Source organism: Planococcus citri, chromosome 1 (assembly GCF_950023065.1).
Source record: "Planococcus citri chromosome 1, ihPlaCitr1.1, whole genome shotgun sequence".
Lineage (NCBI taxonomy): Eukaryota > Metazoa > Arthropoda > Insecta > Hemiptera > Pseudococcidae > Planococcus > Planococcus citri.
The window spans coordinates 88,154,395-88,178,617 of record NC_088677.1 but is presented as its reverse complement, the minus strand read 5'-3'; the positions used below and the strand labels follow the sequence as shown (position 1 = coordinate 88,178,617).

Below are 24,223 nucleotides of genomic sequence, written 5' to 3'. Positions count from 1 at the left end.
AACCATTTTACCAGATCTAATCACTTTACACAAAGAGTGTGTTTTCTTCGACGACGATATGAACAGGTCGACTAGGGTTTTAAACGAATTTTCTCCGGGTCCCTGCGCTCGGCGCTCCATCTTTTTTCCCCCCTCTCTCTCTCTCTCTAGGTTCACGCTGCGCCATTTAATCCGTTTCTAGCACGTCTCTTTACCCCTTTGTTGGTGGGCGCGGGACCTCGATACAGGTGTAACGAGTTTATTCTATTCATTAACCAAGAAAACAGCATACTTTCGACTACATTAACTCCGCTAATTTTACTCGTTCGGCTACAACAACCAAATTTGAATAATCTTTCAAAAGACTACAACGCTGCGGTACACTGCCAACGTTGTCCTAATGCCCCGCAGCTTACCCGTTCGGTGTACTTTCCATACTATGTAGATTGTAGGTATTGTAGGTACACTACACAGCTAGTTAGCTTGTGTCGACGACGACGACTACGACGACGTACACGTAATTGTATTTACATTCGCAAACGCGTCATCTCCGACGAGCTATGCATATAAAAGACAAATCCACTCTGCCCTGCCCTGCCTCCACCATGGCCAATACTCACTCTGCTCGATGAATTACAATAGTGTCGTGTCGTTAGTAATTAAACCTTCTTCTCTGTCTTTTATAAGTTTGCTCCATTTTCGAATGATTAGATAAAATTAGTTTGCTCTTTCGAAGCCACCAACTCGACGTACATACATCGGATGGTGATGATGAGGTAAGCTATGTACTAAGATGAGGTACGATGCTCTAAATCAAGCGACTTGAGAACACGATTATCATCTCGTTAGGTTGCCACTTATGCATAACTCTTGTGAGATGACAAATCTGTGGAGTGACATGAAAATTTGGCGGGGAAATGTTTTATCAAGCACCATGTGTCAGAGGTCAAGGTTCCAAAGATACAGAAATATAATTAGTATATTCTGGTATACCTATGACAATTGAAATAATTGCACCCCCCCCCTCCCAAACTTCTGCGACCACTTTTTTCCTGAAGGGAACATTTCAAAGCAAACTTGCCAGAAAAAAGTTCGCCCTTACTAATAAAATAGTGGCCATTTTGATTGACAGGTCAGCTGAAATCGCAGATTTGGCTTTCCAAAATAGGACTCGTGCGAAATTTTTTGAACTAGACGAAGCTACGAGGGATAGTCGGAAAGTAAGTTTCACATGGCTGAAAAAGTATGAACGCGTGAACATTTTTTAACCAAAATTGGAGGAATTATAGTTCAAACATTCAACCAGATCTGATAAAATTTATTCTGCATTTGAGTGCATTGTTCGTATTTTACAGCGTGATTAGTAGAGTGCTGATAAAAAACATCCGTCCAAAAATTATATTTTAGAAAAAATTAATTTTCCAAGCTAACAAAAGAAAAATTCACTGGAAAATTGATTAAGAACCACTCAAGACATAACATAGTAACATTTTTTGGTTCAATCAAAATCTAAATGAAGTAGATTGTTCAGTGATAATCTGCTGAATGTCGGCATTGTCGCAAGTCATTCAGCACCAGAAATTTTGCAACCATCACATGAACAATTCACAGCGCCAAATAACGTATCAACTTGAAAAAACATTAGTATGATATCTTTTGAGTAATTCTTGATAAATTTTACTCATAATTATTACAACTGAAAAAAAAATTTTTTTGCTAAATACCACATTTGGACGGATGTTTTTTATCAGCACTCTACTAATCACGCTGTAAAATACGAACAATTCACCCAAATGCAGAATAAATTTTGTCAGATCTGGTTGAATGTTTGAGCTATACTTCCTCCAATTTTGGTCAAAAAATGTCCACACGTTCATACTTTTCTAGCCATGTGAAACTTACTTTCCGACTATCCCTCGTAGATCGAAATAATGTAAAAAATTTTATAATCAGCGAGAATTTCAACTGCTAAAGTGCGTTTTTCGATTTTTGGTAAATTTTTGAAAATTAAATTTAAGCCAAAAATGAGGAGGAAAAATGGAAATGTTGCCAAATTGGCGCAGCAAGCCAAAATTTGGGATACAACCTATTTTCAACCTGGCAAATCGATTGGAAACGGTTTCAAAACGTTTTGAGCAATTCTGGAGCTTCCAGCAGATTTTTGAAACTTGAAATTTCCACAAAATTTCATCAAATGAAGTTGGAAATCCGAAATTTACGCTGCACTCCAACTTAAACACGCTATTGAGTCGAAAGCTGGTAGGAAGCCTCCAGCGACGTTTTGAAAATTCTTGGAGCCTCCGGTAGATTTTTGAAACTTGAAATTTCCATAAAACTTCATCAAATGGAGTTGTAAAGCCGAATTTGAAACGGTTTCCAATCGATTTGGCAGGTCGAAAATAGGGTATATCCCTAATTTCAGCTTTCTGGATCAATTTGGTGAAATTTTGATTTTTTCCCCTCGTTTTTGGCCTAAATTTGATTTTCAAAAATTCACCAAAAATCAAAAAATACACTTAGCGCTCGACATTTTGGCTGTTGGTTAATTTTGCATGCTCTCTCGATCTAGCTTTGCCCAGTTTGAAAATTTTCGCGATCGTCTCATGTTGGGAAGCAAAATCTGCAATTTTGGCTGACTTTGTCAATCAAAGATGGGGGGGGGGCAGCTGAAATTATTCCTATTGCCAGTGGCTGAAGTTTTGTTTCTTTCGGTTCATTTTTTAAAGGTTTTCGTGCATCGTTTTCAGAGTTTCTGTTTTCACTTTAAAAATTTTGTTTTATTTTTATTTTTCATGTTTCTGGATCTTGGTTTTTGATTTCTGATTATTTGGTTACCAGATTTCAGTTGTTGATTTCAATCTTCAGTTTTCGTTTTCAAGTTTTTTCAAAATTTTATTTTTGACAATATATTTTTTTGTAGACGAGGGCAGGCCCGTAGCGAAATGGTTTTGCGGGGGGGGGGCAAAGATCCTAAGATTCCCAACTAATTTGACTGAAAATTCCCAAGTTGGTGGAAAAAAGAGGGTATTTAAGTTACAAGTAGTGAGGGGATTTTATCACGACATTTTGTAACCAAAAAATTGTAACTTTGCCAACTATAATCAAAATTTTAACGTGCTGAACACTCTGATATTGAAAAATTTTGAAAAGCTAGCGGTTCTGTTTCGAAAGAAATAAATAAGCTTTGAATATTATGAGTATTTCTTGAATTTTTCTGTTTAATTTTCATATTCTTAAAAGTTCTGAAAGGAGAATGTTGAATGACCCGAGCGAAGCGAGGGCAAAAGTTTTGGAAAATTTATGGTTTGAAAAGTAGAATAACATCAATTTTAATGAAAGAATTCGGTTTTTCTAATCTTAACATTTTACAAATTCAATCATAGATTTTTTTAAATTGTAACTTCGCAGATGAGAATCAATTTGCGCCGAGTGAAGCGAGGCCAAAATCTTTAAAAAGTTTGTAGTTCGCAAAGTAGAACAACATCAATTTTAATGTAAGAATTCGGTTTTTCTGATCTCAACTTTCTTTTAATTTTATCAATGGTTTTGTGAAATTCTTAATGTGAAAAAAAAGAACTAAATTGGCCCGAGTGAAGCAATGGCAAAAGTTTTGGAAAATATTTGACTTGAAATGGAAAAGTAGAACATCAATTTGAATAAAAGAATCTAGTTTTTCCGGACTCAATATTTTTCAAATTCAATCATATACGTATCTTGAAATTGTAACTTAGTAGACGAGAATCAAATTGGCTCAAGCCAATCGAGGCTAAAAGCGTTGGAAAAATTGTAATTCAAAAAGTAGAACAATATCAAATTTAATGAAAAAATTCGGTTTTTCTGATCTCAACTTTTTAAGAAATTTATCAATAGTTTCTTGAAATTTTCAAGCGTGAAAAAAAACAAATTGGCCCGAGCGAAGCAAGGGTAAATGACGTGAAAAAGTACAACAATTTTTCCCGAGCAAAGGGAGGGCAAAAATTTTTGAAAAAAATGTGAATTTTAGTTGGGAAAATCATAGATTTAGAAACTGGTTTGGCTTCAGAAGTTGGGAAAATTTTTAACTATTATTGCAAAAAATTTCAATATTTGAAAACTCCAAAACTAAAATACTTATTATCGGAATTCTTGTATTTTCCCAACTTTCTTGTATTTCTCACAATTTCTCAACTTTTCCCAAATTTCGCGGAACACTGGGGGGCTGCCCCCTATCCCCCCTTCGCTTCGTCCCTGGGCGAGGGGGAGGGAAAGAGTTCCCACCTCTGCGGTGGTGCAGTCTAATTGTATTGTGCTTTTGACAAGTTTGTAAAAATAGTTTTTTCTGTTTTGTTTTTTTTTTTGGAAATTTATGTTTTTCCAGCTTTTGTTTTCCAGCTTTTCATTTTTGTATTTCTGAAATTTTGTTTCAAATGTAGTTTTCCTGATTTTTTTCCCATCTCGGTTTCTCTGGTTTTCATAATCGATGCTATAGATATGTCTAAAATTTCGTCTTCAAAGCCCAAGTTGTGACAACAATTTTTTTATGTTTCTAGTTATCGTTTTTTGGGCATATTTGATTTTCAATTTTTTTTTGGCCTTGGATTTTTTGGTTTTCGTCATCAGTTTGCTTTTTTGTTTTTCCAAAATGTCATTCTCGAATTTTTTCTGCGTTATAGGTATTTTTGAATTTCAATTTTTGTTTTTCGTTTTCATTTTGGGTTTTATTTTGTTTTATTTCATTTTTTTGAGCTGAAGTTGTTCAGGTTTTTTGGTGCGAGGTTACTTGATTTTCATCTTTGGTTTTAATTTTTATTTGTATTCTTCTATTTTTTTTTGGTTTTTATGTTTTTTAGTTTCAATTTTTCTTCACGCAATGGGTCTGTTAGTTTTGTGTTTCGGTTTTCGTCTTTGGTTTTCATCTTTACTCAAGGTACATCACATAAAGACCACAATTTATTAATTCCGTTTTCTCCGAATTGAAATCGAACGACTTCATTCGTCTTTCACCTTTTCCCTCATTTTCACCTCAAATTTCCTCGTCTACCTTCCATTTTACAGGCAATTCGTTCTCGCCGACGAGTTTCCATCAATTTGAAAACGATCCTTATTTACATCATCGCACCGCTCATTTTTTTTCTTCTCTTTGTAAAGTCCAAAAATAGGTAATACGAACACGAATACGAGTATAACGTATAGGCTAACACCTTCGGGCATCCGTTGTGAAAAAAAAGTCTCGGCATGTGAAAACTTTCAGGCTCATAACTTCGCAATCACATTACACTACAACTGATGTAGAACCTTTCCTCTTCGCCTTGTATTATATGTATAGCATGATGCCGAGAAATAAGAACACCACTCGTCCTTTTTGGCATGTTAGCTCGACGTTAAAAGCTAAAACACACAGCGCACAGCACACACGTCATCTATTTTCTGGCCGAGTTGTATAAAATGAGAAAACGCACCCAATCTCATCCTTAGTTACACCAGCATCTATACGAGGATAAAGGTATGAGAACTGTAGTGTAGGTAGGTAGGGTTGATGGTGATGCTGTTGTTGTATAAAAGGAAAAAGCGAAATGCGGAATGAGGCAATTTTTCTCGCGTACGCTTTTCAAGTATTCATAGCTTATTTACCGGAATAAATTTGACTATTAAATTGGGTGCGGTGGCGACGACCCTGCCACAGCCATCTCACGTATAATGTATAGCATCTATCTATACCCTTTATATACAATGTACTGTATACCGATATTCGCAGATGGACATTGTAAATAAGAATTTATTCCTTTCAATATACTACGTAGACGTACATCCATCTATGAACGAGTACAGGCTGCATAGCTCGTGGAGAAAAGAATTGTTTTGCAATACACGAGCACGAGGATTGGACTGTGTACGCCTGCGGTAGCCAGCGTCATTATTATCACAGCAGTTCTGTCGCGTCGGTTGCATATGTAATAAACCGTGTTTTTTTCGATTGTTTTTCGTATTATTTGCTCTTTCCCTGCGGCCGCTTTCACCATACCGAACAAGATTACATACACCATTTTTTTACATTTTCTCGAGTCTCATCGGGTCATCAATATGCAGAACACACGAAATTCGCATGATGCACCAATACAAGAAGATGAGTTCGTTTAAGAACAAGTAAATGCTACCGAAGGAGGAATGTTGAAATATGCATGGAAATTGTTTTAAAAATATGTAAAATTGGATAAGATTCTGTAAGAATAACCAAAACTGACCTCATCTGATCAAACCGGTCTTTATCATCTTTTGATCAGGCAGTCCAACCAAAAGAAAACTTTGGCTGACAAAATAAACGGCCACTTCTTGACTGTCTTCTCAAGAACTGATTTTTTTTTGGCACTTTTTGACTTGGGCTTTGGCATAAAAAAAAACAAAACTTTGTAAGCAAGTATGACAAAGAACTGAACTTTTGGAACAAAAAGAGGACTTTTCAAACAGATGAGGTGAAAATTAATTATTTTCGATGGTTTGGGGTGGGAAGGGGGTACAAAAAATTACAACTTTAAAGAATTTGCGTGTTCCCAAAAATTAAGTGAAAAAAATGCTTGTTTGGAAATATTCTGCTCAGAGATGAAAAATTTTTAAGTAGGGAATTAGGTATGTACGTACATAATTTGTATCTTTGGACTAAATTTTACTTACACATTTTTTGATATTTTTCAACTTGGAGTACCAAATGAGGGGGTTTCTTGAAAATTGGCCTGTTTTAAAAGATTCTGTCCATTGAGAGATTTTCAAAAAATTTCTACAAACATCAATTTTCCATCTTTTTTTATTGTTTCCAAATTCGGGGAGCTCCATACAAGAGAGCAGACATCCTTTGGGGATCCAACGAAAGTTTCTTGAAAAGGGGTTTATGCGTTCTTCAAGTCGCCAAAAGTTGACTCTCTTTCACAAAAAGCGAGAATTTTTTGACAATTTTGGCAAAATCAGTGTTTTTTGGGAAATCTTGACCAGAACAGGACTGTCTGCTAATATATTGGCCTTTTTGAGAATTTTACCATAAATGGATCCTTCTTGACTGTTTTGCCAAAAATTCACTTTTTTTTGACACTTTTTGACTTGGGCAAATTTAGCCGAAAAAAATCAGAACCTTATAGTCGGGGAGCCCGCATTAGGATCTATTGCACCCCCCCCCCCCGGTCGATCCTCCGGGACAACTTTTTTCTTAAGGGGTTAGTCCTAAGTAGCATTTCTAGCCTTTGTACTCAAAAAAAAAAGTGGCCCTACTTACAAAATGGCGGCCATTTTGATTGACAGGTCAGCCGAAATCGCAAATTTTGCACTCCAGCATGAGACTTGAACGAAATTTTTTAAATCATACAGAGGTAGAACGAAAGATCAGGCAAAAATTTATCACCTGTCAAATTTTCAAGGGCTAAAGTGCTTTTTTTGATTTTTGGCGAATTTTTAAAAATCCAATTTAGGCCAAAAATGAGGGAAAAATCAAAATTTTACCAAATTGACCAAGAAAGCTGAAAATTGGGGTATACCCTATTTTCGACATGCCAAATCGATTGGAAACTGTTTCAAACCGTTTTGAGCAGTTCTGGAGCCTCCAGCAGATTTTTGAAACTCGAAATTCCTACAAAATTTTATCAAATGGAGCTGGAAAGCCAAAATTTGCTCTACAACAAATGTCTTTTGGAGCCTCCAGCAACTTTTTGAAAATTACTGGAGCCTCCAGTACATTTTTGAAACCTGAGATTTTCACAAAATTTCATCAAAAGCATTTGGAAAGTCAAAATACATGTTGTGAACTTATTTTAATAAATTATGAAGTCTACTGCAGGTGGATTCTAAGTCATTCTGGAGCCTCCAGTAATTTTTTAAAACTGTAAATTTTCACAAAATTTCATCACCAAGAAAGCTGAAAATTGGGATATACCCTATTTTCGACATGCCAAATCGATTGGAAACTGTTTCAAACCGTTTTGAGCAGTTTTGGAGCCTCCAGCAGATTTTTGAAACTCGAAATTCCTACAAAATTTCATCAAATGGAGTTGGAAAGCCGAAATTTACTCTACAACTACCTAATGTCTTTTGGAGCCTCCAGCAACTTTTTGAAAATTACTGGAGCCTCCAGTACATTTTTGAAACCTGAGATTTTCACAAATTTCAATACGTTATGAAGTCAACTGCAGGTAGATTTCAAGTTATTTTGGAGCCTCCAGGGAATTTTTGGAAATTACTGGAGCCTCCAGCAGATTTTTGAAAATTGAAATTTCTACAAAACTTCAACAAATTGAGTTGAAAAACCGACTGCCTACCCGTGGGTTCGATTCATTTTGGAGTCTCCAGCGACTTTTTGAAAATTCTTGGAGCCTCCAGCACATGTTTGAAACTTTAAATTTCCCAAAATTTCATCAGACGGAGATAGAAGGCCGAAATTTACTCTGCACTCCAATTTTAACACCCTATGAAGACGACTTCAGGTGGGTTCAAGTCATTTTGGAGCCTCCAGTGACTTTTTGAAAATTACTGGAGTCTTTACCCGATTTTTGAAACTTGAAATTCCCGCAAAATTTTTTCAAATTGAGTTATGCATGATGGTTTCAATGATTTTGAAGCTCCCAGCTACTTTTTGGAAGTTTCAATTTTCCAAAAAACGCCATACAACCTTTCAAAAAGTCGCTGGAGGCTCCAAAACGACTTGAAATCCACCAGCAGTCGACTACGTAGCGTATTGAAATCGGTTTGCAGAATGAATTTCGGCTTTCCATCTCCATTCAAGTTTCAAAAACCTACTGGAGGCTCCAGTAATTTTCAAAAGGTCGCTGGAGGCTCCAAACCACTTGAAATCCACCTGCAGTCGACTTCGTAGCGTATTGAAATTAGTTTGCAGAATGAATTTCGGCTTTCCAACTCCATTTGATAAAAATTTGTGGGAATTTCGAGTTTCAAAAATCTGCTGGAGGCTCCAGAACTGCTCAAAACGGTTTGAAACAGTTTCCAGTCGATTTGGCATGTCGAAAATAGGGAATATGCCACATTTCAGCTTTCTTGGTCAATTTGGTAAGATTTTGATTTTTCTCTCATTTTTGGTCTAAATTTGATTTTCAAAAATTCACTAAAAATCGAAAAAAGCACTTAAGCACTTAAAAATTTGGCAGGTGATAAATTTTTGCCTGATCTTTCGATCTACCTCTGTACGGTTTAAAAAATGTCGTTCAAGTCTCATGCTGGAATGCAAAATCTGCGATTTCGGCTGACCTGTCAATCAAAATGGCCGCCATTTTGTAAGTAGGGCCGCTTTTTTTTGAATACAAGGGCTAGAAATGTTCCTTAGGACTACCCCTTTAAGAAAAAAGTTGTCCCGAAGGATCGACAGGGGGGTGCAATAGATCCTTATGCTGGCTCCCCGACTATTATGAGCAAGTTTGTCAAAAAAAAACAATAAACACTCATTTTTGGAACAAAAAGAAGACTTTTTAAACAGATAAGGCGAAAATCAATTCTTCTTGGTGATTTGGAGTGAGGAGGGTGAAGATACAAAAAATTATAGGCTTACAACTTTCATTAATTTTACATCTTTTATTGATATTTTTCAACTTTGGTGGGGAAAAGGGGCTTTAGGGAGAGTTTTTTTTTGAAAATGTGCTAAATTTTGGAGGCTTTGTACAAGAGAAAACATTATTTAGGGATCCAGTTTTATTTTTTTGTTATTTTTTCAACTGCGGGGGGGGGGAGAAGCTACCAGTGCCAATTTTTTCGCACATAGGGGAAAAATAAAAAATTAAGAATAATTTTCCCACACTCGGTATAACGACTTCTATGGTATGGAAGGTGGAAAATGGTAAGTTTTCGAAGTAAAGTACACCCTGGACTGATCCTTTTCAGGATTAGTGATGAAAAGACGACGAAGTAATAAAAATTCACCGATGAAAAATCTAATCGCTCGAGCTATAGATAAATATGCACAACGAGACGTTTAATTTCGGAATTACTTTATTAAACAGATGTGTGTTTGCGTTGTAAATGATGAGAGAGATAGGTAGAGGTACTACATACAAGTACTTTTGTCGTAGCCGTGTCGAGTACGTGGAGTAATTTGGATTATGGTATACGTGTATTTTTCTGTCTTTATCACGTGTTTCATTATACGTAACGTGTCGTCTATATTCGACCTATGTGTGGTGTAATTTCGTTGACGCCTTCCTACTTGACGTTGTCATCCAACTCGAGTAGCTATGGCAAACAATTCATTTATTTATATTCTCGAGTGCATTTCTCTTCTCTTCTCTGTTCTCTTTCTATCCTGCAAAATGAACGTAACTTTTATAATCTTTCAACGAGAGAAATGAAAATGTCAATTCGAGATTATTCGAAAACTTTTTTCACTATAGTCAGTCGATGTAATGATAATTAGACGTAGAAAAGATAATCGTATAACTTTGTAACGAGATAACAATTTAATTTTTTTTTCACTCGGAATGTTTGCTTAATGCTCGAATGGTATAAAGAGATGTTAATGTCAGTGTTATGGCTAGTCATTGTCGACGACTTTATGACAGAATTATCAAGATATTAAGGTATTTAAGGTCCAAACTTGCGATAAAAATATAATAATATGGGAAAAATGTGAGCTCTGTAGTTTGATATTTTTAAGTGAACAGAATAAAATTGCAATTGTTCAGCTCCGTTGAGCAAAATCGGGTGTGTAGAAGAGGTTTGAAGAAAAATTGAGCACTTACTGAGAAGATTTTCTTAAAATCAGAATCCTTCGATATTCTTCTCAACTCTCAATACTGCCAAATCCATTGATTTTGTTTTTTGATTTTTCTTTTTTATAATCAACATTTTATAAAATCTTCACTTACTCTAATCGATTTGTTTATTTTTTCTCTTTGTTGCAGGTGAGTTGATCGAATGTTGTTGTCTTGAGGAGAATTTCCAAGATTGTGGTATGTAAAGATATAACTTTTTCGATCAATGTTGCGTTGAAAATTTCGCTAACGAAAATTCACATTTCAAGCAACAAAACTTGGCCCATATACACACAGATGTCAAATTCAGCAAACCAATTTACTCATGTGTGGTGAACTTTCAAGCAGCTATACTATTGTTACTCCAGGCACCCCGACAAAATACTCGATCTGTTCGGCCCACGCTTAATAAAGTTGCGCTTTTTTCCTGCTCGTTAACATCGTTTTCCAGTTTTGCGACGACAAAACTTCGCTATATGTACAATCATATAATCCCAACGAAAAATAATAATAATAGATAATAATTTCGTTGGGAATATTCGTTGTGAACGACGAAGTCGTCGACAATTTCGCCAATTTTTTTTTCATTTCCAGGCTCGTCTCGTTCGATATAAGATTATTATTGTTGTTGTGTTTTTTTCTTTCCTCCACATAATGTGAAATTATTGGCAAAATACGAACGTATAAATAAAAGCTAACGTCGACTCGCGCGCCTTCGTATTTCACTCAAAATGGAATTATTCTGGAGGGTTTCCTAGTAGTCTACCCCTTCATACGAATATACGATTCTTAATAGAAAATTACTTCTAAATGGAGCAGGCTCCAGAAAATCTATAACAATTTTCGAGCCGTTGTCGTCGCAGCGACATTATTTCGAAAATATTACCGCACTTGCCGACGGAGGCGAGTCGGCCGAGCGAGGTGGCTCGTAATGCTCGTTAATGAAAATAAATCACGAGATTTATCGAATAATATAACTTTCTCGCGGGCTGCCTTATCTTTGCCATGGTGTACTCTCCGCCAGCAGTCGAGGTGCGAGCAAATTTTTCACGTCTTCACTTGCGTGTAGAGTAAACGACAAGATTTCGCTGCTTGATATTATATCACGATTAATGAGCGATAATCTAGAGGGACTGTTAAAATTCTCGCCAAACTCGTTTAATCAAAATTACACGCCCAAAATGTCGTACATCCTCGCGAATTAACGTCGCCAAACTTCCAAACAAACCGTCGTCGCGCGCCACTGAGTACTGAGCTCGAGACCAACTTATCGTCGAAATGGTTCGGTGGTTCGAAGAGATGGTGAAACCTGAAGCTGACATATGTCTTGATAGTCAAAATTTCATCTCATTTTTAAACAACTCTTGGCCTGTTAAATTACGATGATTTCTTTGTAGGGAACTGTTTCCCTAGGTAGAAAAATGGGAAAATGAGGGGAAAAATCAAAATCTTACCAAATTGACCTGAAAAGCTGAAATTTGAGATATGCCCTATTTTCGACCTGCCAAATCGATTGGAAACTGTTTCAGAACGATTGGAGTAGTTCTGGAGCCTCCAGCAGATTTTCGAAACTTGAAATTCCCACAAAATTTCATCAAATGGAGTTGGAAAGTCGAAATTTATTCTGCAAACTAATTTCAATATGCTACGAGGTGGATTTCAAGTCGTTTTGGTTTATTAAAACCTCTACAATATTTCTGAAACTTGAAATTTTCACAAATTCAAAGTTTCAAAAATCTACTGGAAACTCCAGGAATTTTCTAGAAGTTGCTGGAGGCTCCAGAATGACTTCACTCACCCGCAGTCGTCTTCAGAGAGTGCTAAATTTGGAGTGCGGAGTGAATTTCGACTTTACGTCTCCATTTGATGAAATTTTCACAAATTACAAGTTTCAAAAATCTACTGGAGACTCCAGGAAATTTCAAAAAGTTGCTGGAGGCTCCAAAATGTCTTGAACCCACCTGAAGTCGTCTTCAGAGAGTGCTTGAATTTGAGTGTGGAGTAAATTTCGGCTTTACATCTCCATTTGATGAAATTTTCACGAATTCAAAGTTTCAAAAATCTGCTGAAAACTCCAGGAATTTTCAAGAATTTTCTGGAGGCTCCAAAATGACTTGACTCACCCGAAGTTGTCTTCAGAGAGTGCTAAATTTGGAATGCGGAGTAAATTTCGGCTTTACACCTCCATTTTTGATGAAATTTTCACAAATTACAAGTTTCAAAAATCTACTGGAGACTCCAGGAAATTTTAAAAAGTTGCTGGAGGCTCCAAAATGTCTTGAACCCACCTGAAGTCGTCTTCAGAGAGTGCTTGAATTTGAGTGTGGAGTAAATTTCGGCTTTACACCTCCATTTGATGAAATTTTCACGAATTCAAAGTTTCTTTCAAAAATCTGCTGAAAACTCCAGGAATTTTCAAGAATTTTCTGGAGGCTCCAAAATGACTTGACTGACCCGAAGTTGTCTTCAGAGAGTGCTAAATTTGGAATGCGGAGTAAATTTCGGCTTTACACCTCCATTTTTGATGAAACTTTCACAAATTCCAAGTTTCAAAAATCTTCCGGAGGCTCCAGGAATTTTCAAAAAGTTGCTGGAGGCTCCGGAATGATTTGAACTCACCCGAAGTCGTCTTCAGATGAGAGTGCTAAAATTGGGGTGTAGAGTAAACTTTGGCTTCTCATATCCATTTGATGAAATTTTGTAAACATTCCAAGTTTCAAAAATTCTACTGGAAACTCCAGGAATTTTCAAAATGTTGCTGAAGGCTCCAAAATGATTTGAACGCACCTGAAGTGGTCTTCAGAGAGTGCTTAAATTGGAATATGGAGCAAATTTCGACTTTTCACCTCCATTTTTGATGAAATATCGTGAAAATTTCAAGTTTCAAAAATCTTCTGGAGGCTCCAGTAATTTTCAAAAAGTTACTGGAGGCTCCAAAATGACTTGAACCCACTTGAAGTCGTCTTCAGAGAGTGCTTGAATTTGAGTGTGGAGTAAATTTCGGCTTTACATCTCCATTTGATGAAAATTTCACAAATTCCAAGTTTCAAAAATCTACTGGAGACTCCAGGAAATTTGAAAAATTTGGCGGAGGCTCCAAAATGACTTGAACCCACCCGAAGTTGTCTTCAGAAAGTACTAAATTTGGAGTGCGGAGTAAATTTCGACTTTACATCTGATGAAATTTTCACAAATTCCAAGTTTCAAAAATCTACTGGAGACTCCAGGAACTTTCAAAAAGTTGCTGGAGGCTCCAAAATGACTTTAACCCACCTGAAGTCGTCTTCAGAGAGTGCTTGAATTTGAGTGTGGAGTAAATTTCGGCTTTACATCTCCATTTGATGAAATTTTCACAAATTCCAAGTTTCAAAAATCTACTGGAAACTCCAGGAACTTTCAAAAAGTTGCTGGAGGCTCCAGAATGATTTAAACCCACCCGAAGTTGTCTCCAAAGAGTGCTAAATTTGGAGTGCGGAGTTAATTTCGACTTTACATCTCCATTCTTGATGAAATTTTCACAAATTCCATGTTTCAAAAATCTACTGGAAACTCCAGGAACTTTCAAAAAGTTGCTGGAGGCTCCAAAATGACTTGAACCCGCCTGAAGTCGTCTTCAAAGAGTGCTTGAATTTGAGTGTGGAGTGAATTTCGACTTTTCATCTCCATTTGATGAAATTTCTATAAATTCCAAGTTTCAAAAATCTACTGGAAACTCCAAGAATGTTCAAAAAGTCGCTGGAGGCTCCAAAATGACTTGACTCACCTGAAGTCGTCTTCAGAGAGTGCTAAATTTGGAGTGCGGAGTAAATTTCGACTTTACATCTCCATTTGATGAAATTTTCACAAATTCCAAGTTTCATAAATCTACTGGAAACTCCAGGAATTTTCAAAAACTTGCTGGAGGCTCCAGAATGATTTCAGAGAGTGCTTGAATTTGAGTGTGGAGTAAATTTCGGCTTTACACCTCCATTTGATGAAATTTTCACGAATTCAAAGTTTCTTTCAAAAATCTGCTGAAAACTCCAGGAATTTTCAAGAATTTTCTGGAGGCTCCAAAATGACTTGACTGACCCGAAGTTGTCTTCAGAGAGTGCTAAATTTGGAATGCGGAGTAAATTTCGGCTTTACACCTCCATTTTTGATGAAACTTTCACAAATTCCAAGTTTCAAAAATCTTCCGGAGGCTCCAGGAATTTTCAAAAAGTTGCTGGAGGCTCCGGAATGATTTGAACTCACCCGAAGTCGTCTTCAGATGAGAGTGCTAAAATTGGGGTGTAGAGTAAACTTTGGCTTCTCATATCCATTTGATGAAATTTTGTAAACATTCCAAGTTTCAAAAATTCTACTGGAAACTCCAGGAATTTTCAAAATGTTGCTGAAGGCTCCAAAATGATTTGAACGCACCTGAAGTGGTCTTCAGAGAGTGCTTAAATTGGAATATGGAGCAAATTTCGACTTTTCACCTCCATTTTTGATGAAATATCGTGAAAATTTCAAGTTTCAAAAATCTTCTGGAGGCTCCAGTAATTTTCAAAAAGTTACTGGAGGCTCCAAAATGACTTGAACCCACTTGAAGTCGTCTTCAGAGAGTGCTTGAATTTGAGTGTGGAGTAAATTTCGGCTTTACATCTCCATTTGATGAAAATTTCACAAATTCCAAGTTTCAAAAATCTACTGGAGACTCCAGGAAATTTGAAAAATTTGGCGGAGGCTCCAAAATGACTTGAACCCACCCGAAGTTGTCTTCAGAAAGTACTAAATTTGGAGTGCGGAGTAAATTTCGACTTTACATCTGATGAAATTTTCACAAATTCCAAGTTTCAAAAATCTACTGGAGACTCCAGGAACTTTCAAAAAGTTGCTGGAGGCTCCAAAATGACTTTAACCCACCTGAAGTCGTCTTCAGAGAGTGCTTGAATTTGAGTGTGGAGTAAATTTCGGCTTTACATCTCCATTTGATGAAATTTTCACAAATTCCAAGTTTCAAAAATCTACTGGAAACTCCAGGAACTTTCAAAAAGTTGCTGGAGGCTCCAGAATGATTTAAACCCACCCGAAGTTGTCTCCAAAGAGTGCTAAATTTGGAGTGCGGAGTTAATTTCGACTTTACATCTCCATTCTTGATGAAATTTTCACAAATTCCATGTTTCAAAAATCTACTGGAAACTCCAGGAACTTTCAAAAAGTTGCTGGAGGCTCCAAAATGACTTGAACCCGCCTGAAGTCGTCTTCAAAGAGTGCTTGAATTTGAGTGTGGAGTGAATTTCGACTTTTCATCTCCATTTGATGAAATTTCTATAAATTCCAAGTTTCAAAAATCTACTGGAAACTCCAAGAATGTTCAAAAAGTCGCTGGAGGCTCCAAAATGACTTGACTCACCTGAAGTCGTCTTCAGAGAGTGCTAAATTTGGAGTGCGGAGTAAATTTCGACTTTACATCTCCATTTGATGAAATTTTCACAAATTCCAAGTTTCATAAATCTACTGGAAACTCCAGGAATTTTCAAAAACTTGCTGGAGGCTCCAGAATGATTTCAGAGAGTGCTTGAATTTGAGTGTGGAGTAAATTTCGGCTTTACACCTCCATTTGATGAAATTTTCACGAATTCAAAGTTTCTTTCAAAAATCTGCTGAAAACTCCAGGAATTTTCAAGAATTTTCTGGAGGCTCCAAAATGACTTGACTGACCCGAAGTTGTCTTCAGAGAGTGCTAAATTTGGAATGCGGAGTAAATTTCGGCTTTACACCTCCATTTTTGATGAAACTTTCACAAATTCCAAGTTTCAAAAATCTTCCGGAGGCTCCAGGAATTTTCAAAAAGTTGCTGGAGGCTCCGGAATGATTTGAACTCACCCGAAGTCGTCTTCAGATGAGAGTGCTAAAATTGGGGTGTAGAGTAAACTTTGGCTTCTCATATCCATTTGATGAAATTTTGTAAACATTCCAAGTTTCAAAAATTCTACTGGAAACTCCAGGAATTTTCAAAATGTTGCTGAAGGCTCCAAAATGATTTGAACGCACCTGAAGTGGTCTTCAGAGAGTGCTTAAATTGGAATATGGAGCAAATTTCGACTTTTCACCTCCATTTTTGATGAAATATCGTGAAAATTTCAAGTTTCAAAAATCTTCTGGAGGCTCCAGTAATTTTCAAAAAGTTACTGGAGGCTCCAAAATGACTTGAACCCACTTGAAGTCGTCTTCAGAGAGTGCTTGAATTTGAGTGTGGAGTAAATTTCGGCTTTACATCTCCATTTGATGAAAATTTCACAAATTCCAAGTTTCAAAAATCTACTGGAGACTCCAGGAAATTTGAAAAATTTGGCGGAGGCTCCAAAATGACTTGAACCCACCCGAAGTTGTCTTCAGAAAGTACTAAATTTGGAGTGCGGAGTAAATTTCGACTTTACATCTGATGAAATTTTCACAAATTCCAAGTTTCAAAAATCTACTGGAGACTCCAGGAACTTTCAAAAAGTTGCTGGAGGCTCCAAAATGACTTTAACCCACCTGAAGTCGTCTTCAGAGAGTGCTTGAATTTGAGTGTGGAGTAAATTTCGGCTTTACATCTCCATTTGATGAAATTTTCACAAATTCCAAGTTTCAAAAATCTACTGGAAACTCCAGGAACTTTCAAAAAGTTGCTGGAGGCTCCAGAATGATTTAAACCCACCCGAAGTTGTCTCCAAAGAGTGCTAAATTTGGAGTGCGGAGTTAATTTCGACTTTACATCTCCATTCTTGATGAAATTTTCACAAATTCCATGTTTCAAAAATCTACTGGAAACTCCAGGAACTTTCAAAAAGTTGCTGGAGGCTCCAAAATGACTTGAACCCGCCTGAAGTCGTCTTCAAAGAGTGCTTGAATTTGAGTGTGGAGTGAATTTCGACTTTTCATCTCCATTTGATGAAATTTCTATAAATTCCAAGTTTCAAAAATCTACTGGAAACTCCAAGAATGTTCAAAAAGTCGCTGGAGGCTCCAAAATGACTTGACTCACCTGAAGTCGTCTTCAGAGAGTGCTAAATTTGGAGTGCGGAGTAAATTTCGACTTTACATCTCCATTTGATGAAATTTTCACAAATTCCAAGTTTCATAAATCTACTGGAAACTCCAGGAATTTTCAAAAACTTGCTGGAGGCTCCAGAATGATTTCGGAGAGTGCTTGAATTTGAGTGTGGAGTAAATTTCGGCTTTTCATCTCCATTTTTGATGAAATATTGTGAAAATTTCAAGTTTCAAAAATCTTCCGGAGGCTCCAGTAATTTTCAAAAAGTAGCTGCAGACTCAAAAACGACCTGAAATTTAGCTGAAATCGACTTTGTAGCGTATTGAAATTAGTTTGCAGAGTGAATTTCGCGGATTTCTAACTCAATTTGGTGAAATCTTAAGTTTCAAAAATCTGCTGGAGGCTCTAGAACTACTTTAATCGTTCTGACGCAGTGTCTAATCGATTTGGCAGGTCGAAAATAGGGTGTACCCCAAATTTCAGCTTTCTAGGTCAATTTGGTAAAATTTATTTTTTGGCCAAAATCTGATTTTCAAAAATTCACCTAAAATCTAAAAAGGTACTTTAGCGCCTGAAATTTTGTCAGGTGATACATTTTTTTACCTGCTGTATCGACCTTTCCACGGTTTAAAAAATTTCGTGCAAGTCCTATGTTGGAACGCAAAATCTGCGATTTCGGCTAACCTGTCAATCAAAATGGTCGCTATTTTGTGAGTAGGGCCACGTTTTTTTTTTTTAAGGACAAGGGCTAGAAATATTCCTTAGGACTCCCGCTTTAAGAAAAAAGTAGCCCAGAAGATCGGCATCGAAGGGGGTGCAATAGATCATTATGCTGGCCTCCCGACTAAATATCGTTTGAAGGAAACGGAGAATTTTTTTTTGTTTAAAAGGGGATATTTGGAAATATTCTGACGCAGAACCATAGAATTTGATGAATTGATTTTTTTTTTGGTTCTTTTTTCCTCAAATTGGAAGGCTACCAGCACTACTTTTTTGCAGATAGGGGGAAAATAAAAAATATAGAATTATTCTCTCACCCTTGGTAACAACTGTAGTGGTTGGGAAGTGGAAAATTCATATTTTTCAAAATAAGATACAGCACTTACTGAGTGGAATTGAGTATTTTTATTTCGATGTGAAATTTCCCCTACATAAAAATTAAATGATCGGGTCCACTTCGGTCCATCGTCGCGTCGGTGCTTATTTCCATTATTTTCTTTTCAATTAACACATGGATGCACAAGAGTTCACCTAGAAGTGTACCCTACACAAGTACCCACTATAATGTATACATACGTATAATAGGCGTAATCCCATCATTAGCTGTAGCGATCCACTTATGGAAAATTTCGCGTTAAAATAACTTCATTATCGAACCCTGTTCTTGGCGTCTGTTTATCTTCGCGAGCAGACAAAATAAATACTTCGAAAGTGTGGGGGGGATAGGGAAGAAGGAAGGAACCGCGCCGAAAATGAGCGAAGCTAATTCCTGCATCGCTTCGTCTTCGTTCCAGCACCGCGCGAAGATGAAGTTGTTGTGGAAAAAAATTGGCGCCACTTAGAAAAGATTGATGCTAGGTATGTGCGGTTGATTGGAAAAAGCACTAGAAAGAACCGCCGCAACCAAACCATCGAGCTAGCTCTTCGCTTATGTGATATCTCATATTGATCTTTTCGCTTTTCTACTGCTTTTTATTCTCTGTTAGAGTTAGAGCAGCAGGACGATGAGGCCGCCGAGGCCGGGTACACAGCTGCTGCCTTCGTTGCATCTGCGAAGAAACATTTCAACGTCGTCGTCGTCGTCTTTGTCAGGGTTTCCCTTTTCTTTTCGTTCGTTCCTTCGTTCGCTTGTCTCTATCGTTTGCTTTTAAAGAAAACATCGTCAATTTTTCATCTAATGATTTAACTCATCGTCGAAGCAGCCACAACCACCAAGCAGGCTGGGTCTGGCTGAAGCTTGACAGGCAGCGGGTTCTCTTCTCGTCCTTCGTCAACGTGATGAAATCATGCTTCGTTTGCGATACCTTTTTCTCCTTTTCACTCTGCTCTCATCCTATACAGTAATATGTCACTTGTATACTGTATACTGTATAGTCTGCCCTCTCGGTTTGTCTCAACGTCCTGAATTACTTGTCTGATTTCCCAAACCTGATTTGAATATTTTTTCAATTTTTTGGTCAGAAAAATTCTTGAAATGAAACGACATACATGTGAAATTTTTTGGAAATTTTTCAATGGACAGACTGTTTCTAAATGAGCACATTTCCAAGATAACCCCCTTCTGGTCCTCTAAATGATGTTGCTCCCCTTGCATAAAGCCACCCAAAGATGGAAAGTATCAACAAAAAAAAATGTAAAACTGATGTCTGCAGGTAGAAATTATATTAAAATTTTTCATCCTGAGCAGAATACTTTCAAACAGGCTTTTTTCAGTTCTTTTCTGGGGGCTCAATATGTTCTAATTTTATTTTGCTAGAGGCTGCAGTGTTTTGCTGTTATTTTGACTCCAATATAATATCAACCCATCTGAATTCTAGCTCGGCTGATTCTATGAACAAACCAGAATACTTTTTAAAGTAATTAATAATATTTCTTTTGATCTTCAAATATATCCCCATGTTTGGTATAGTGATATCAACTTGTTTTGGTGTTTTGATGGGATATTGTTGATACTCGTGGTTCGAGTTCGATTGATTCGGACGAACTGATAAAAATCCCACTGATACGAGAAATGAAAAAACTAAATTTCGATGTATGTCAGATTCGTAATTTATCTTTTTTCTTGCTAGGTTGTAAATAGTTTCCAAATTCAGCACAGTAAGTTCTGTCATCTGTTTGTGCGTGATTTTGAATACACTTTTGTTTTTGTACCAGTTCTTGACAACTTTTGCCATATCCATGCTAAAATTTCTTTGTTGGAACAATTGGCTAATACGTCGTGTCAATGTAGAGTAATCCTTTGCCACTTTTGTATTGACAAATTCAATTGCCGAAAACGTAGAGAATATTCGATCACCAAGATGGCCTAATGCGTGATAGCCGCCATAATGGGCAACAGCATCCTCCATTGAGCTTTGGTTCATTCCTCTTTTGGAAACCAAATCACGAAATTCGTGATCGAAAATTCCGTAATAGGGGAAAAAGCTATCATTCCCAAACACATGTTGTAAAGCCACATTATTCAGACCAGTTAGACCTGTGGTTTCGAGCATTGGTAACACTCCGGTTATAAAACCTTTGACCAAGTGGGTGTTCACTTTGAAAGTCTCGTACACGAATTCTTGTAAAAAGTCTACAACATCGAGGATTTGTTTCGATGATGGAACTCTAAGAAAATACTCTCCGAAGTAAGTATTCAAAATGAAACTGTCGTATTCGTCGAAAAGTATTACGACTTTTCTCTTATAAGTCTTTTCCAATAAATCTGATAAAATTTTTATACCGAGTTTTAAACGCTCTCGATCTAAATTCTGTATTTTAGACCAAACGTAATAGCTCTCGAACTTATCCAAATTGAGCGAGCTTTCTATATTTTCTTCTTTGATGCTTAAAATTAAAGATTTTGTAGTTGGAAAGCTCCCAAACTTATTATAATAGAGCACAAATTTCTCAAAACTAACCAAGTTGAGCGATCCTTCTATATTTTCTCCATCGTCGTTTGCAATTAAAGATTTTTTAATTAATAATTTATAGAGACTAGTATGTTGTTGGTAAGTTTTCCATATCATCTTTCGAAAACAGTCTACGAAATGCTCGCCAATTACAAGATCCACTCCATTCACATATATAACTGGATGATTTGCTAAATGCTCGTTGTTTAAAGATTGTTCTCCAGAAATGAGGGGTGAGAAGTCACATTGCTGCGCTGATGATGAAAGATAATTGTCAATAATTTCGCCTTCGGTGAAATAAAGATAGTTTGCAGATGTCTTCCTATCAGCCGCTGATCCATTAGCGTTTATTGGTAGCTGGTGGTAATAACCTATCATAGACAGAGTCATCGTTTTGCCCCATCCTCGTGGAGCAGTAACTATAAAAACATCGGTGCTGTTTTCTTTCCAAATTTCTTTTATAATAAGAGACTTGTCAACCCATATCTTGGAATATTGAATGAGGTCTTGAAAAGTTGAACATACTTCAGTGGTAACCGTTTTCGGATCGTTTAAAATTTCACAAGGTTTGGTCAGTACTCTTGTGAGATTCTTTTTGCCTTGTGATGCTGATGCTATGTTGAAGCAAAAGATGATGAATAATTTTAGATCCATGTCAAAGAAGTGCTGTAAAAAAAAGGGGGGAAACGAATATTATTGGCCTACAAAAATAATGTACGTACTATTTTCAAATGTTGGTGAGAATTTAATGAAAATTAACGCATTCAAATGCTCAAGTTACGAGGAAGCTATCAATGAATGAAGATCAGTTGTTAAGATAGTATTTTTCGTTCGACACATAAGTCGTAACTACAGCAAATGAATTTTGAAAAGCTTCGAAGAAATAAGTATGTGGGGAAGTACTTACCTAAAAAACGCAGCGCAATACCTATCGCACCTGTCGGAATCAGTTTCCTGATCAGATCATTTTTAAAATTAATTTTCAAACATCTGCTGATGATTTCTTTCTCAGTACGATGTGATGGTTATAATTTGCCTTAATAGGTATCTATCTCACAACCTTAGATAAAATTTAGTAGATAGATGTTGATATTAAATTAGCAATAACCCTATGGTAGGTATTCTATGAGAAATTCTAATCAGTCTGCTAAAATTCAACTGTAGATATAGTACTCGAAGAGACGATCAAGAAACGTAACATGACTGGTTGCCTGTCTAGTGACTTGAAGGAGCCGCGTGCTTCGCAAAACTCAGAATTTACTAATTTTGAAAAAAATCATCAAAATAAGAAAATGTTTGAATCACTCAAATGATGCCATAATCCATAGTACACGAGTGGACGAACTAACAATGTTATTATGAGACATATTGCGCTCCTTTAAAACTAAAGGAGTAAACTTGATTCAAAATCTTCAAATTTTAAGGATTTTATATTTTTAAATTGTTCGCGCCTTAAATGGCGAAGACAGGCAAATTGTCATTTTAGCATTTTTTGTTTTGACAAATTTCATTTCTTCTCCAAATTCTTTCATTTCTTTCCATTTTTATGGCAATTTTTCGATATTTTTGAAGTATTTTCACAGTGGGGAGGGAGGGGGGAGAAATCGAAAACGTGAAATAATGAGATATATGCTTTTCTGATGAAGATGGTCGAAATCCAAGGATTAAAATATTCTTTCTTTTCATTTTTCGAGGAAGAGGCCAAGTTCCACTTTTTCATCAAGCTGAGAGGTGAAAAATATTTAACAATATTTCTTATGAAAATGGACCAAATTCGAGGATTAGAAGGTAAAAAGGTTCTGGTTTTTGATAATCTTGATTATGAGGTTTTGTTTTTTTCCCTGCCAAATCTGCACAAGTCAAAAAGTGTCAATTTTTGGCAGAATAATTGAGAAGTGTGTTATTTTTTTCAATATTTTCAAACAGTCATATTCTTGCCAAGATGGCCCAAAAAACCACTGCTTTCACCAAAATTGTTAAAAATTCAAGTTTTTGTCAAATTATGTCGGTAGAGAGTCAATTTTTGGTGAGTTGGCGAAAATTTGTGATACTTCTTTGTCAAAATTCTCAGGAAGTAGTTGACACAACAAAGGCAAAGCAGTACAAACAGATGCAGAATGAGATCAGAAAGAAGCGCAGAGCAGACAGGAACGAGTACATAAACAAAATATGCTCAGAAATAGAAAAACATGAGAATAAGAACAAGACCAAAAAAATTTTCCAGGAAATCAAACCCATTACTCGGACCTTTGAAGCAAGATCACTCCCAGTCAAGAATGAAGAGGGTAAAGTGCTCACAAACAAAGAGGAAGTGAAGGAAAGATAGCGAGAATACTGTGAAAAACTAATGGCAGACTACTCTCACAACAGGGGTGACCAAGGCAAATCATAGCCAAATTGCAAACTAGAACCTGCCATACAGCTACGAGCGGAAGTTGAAGCAGCCTTTAAAAAGCTGAAAAAAGGCAAATCGGCAGGGGCGGATGGAATTGTGGCTGAAATGATAACAGCAGCAGAAGAGGAAAGCATAACAGTGCTGCACAGAATCTGCAACAAGGTCTGGGAAGAAAGAAAATGGCCCAAAGACTGGACTACATCTGTGTATGTACCTCTGCACAAGAAAGGCTCAAGGATGGAATGCTTGAATTACAGAACTATATCACTGATATCACACACAAGCAAGGTACTATTGGCAATCATACACGAGCGTATCAAAGCGTACATCCTGCCACATATACCACCAGAACAGGCAGGTTTTGTGCCAGGAAGAGGCACAAGAGAACAAATCCTAAATGTATGCCGAGTGATTAAAAAGGCAAGAGAATTCAACAAGCCAGTGTACATGTGCATCATTGACTATGAGAAGGCATTCGACAATGTGAAGTGGAAGATCCTCTGGCAAAACCTCAAAAAGC

The 24,223-nt window shown here is 36.7% G+C and overlaps 2 protein-coding genes across 5 annotated transcripts in view; one reads left to right on the top strand and one right to left on the bottom strand.

The window, feature by feature from the left end:
* rsh (radish) overlaps positions 1 to 24,223 on the top strand; it is a 780,520-nt gene that overhangs the window by 355,913 nt on the left and 400,384 nt on the right. The gene's annotated exons all lie outside the window — the stretch shown is intronic.
* On the bottom strand, positions 18,825 to 22,362 carry LOC135839865 (uncharacterized). The gene is made up of 2 exons (XM_065356103.1): positions 22,216 to 22,362; positions 18,825 to 21,974 (listed from the first exon to the last, which is right to left on the bottom strand). The coding sequence occupies exon 2, from the start codon at positions 21,960 to 21,962 to the stop codon at positions 20,193 to 20,195; it is 1,770 nt and encodes a 589-aa protein (XP_065212175.1). The 5' UTR covers positions 21,963 to 21,974; positions 22,216 to 22,362; the 3' UTR covers positions 18,825 to 20,192.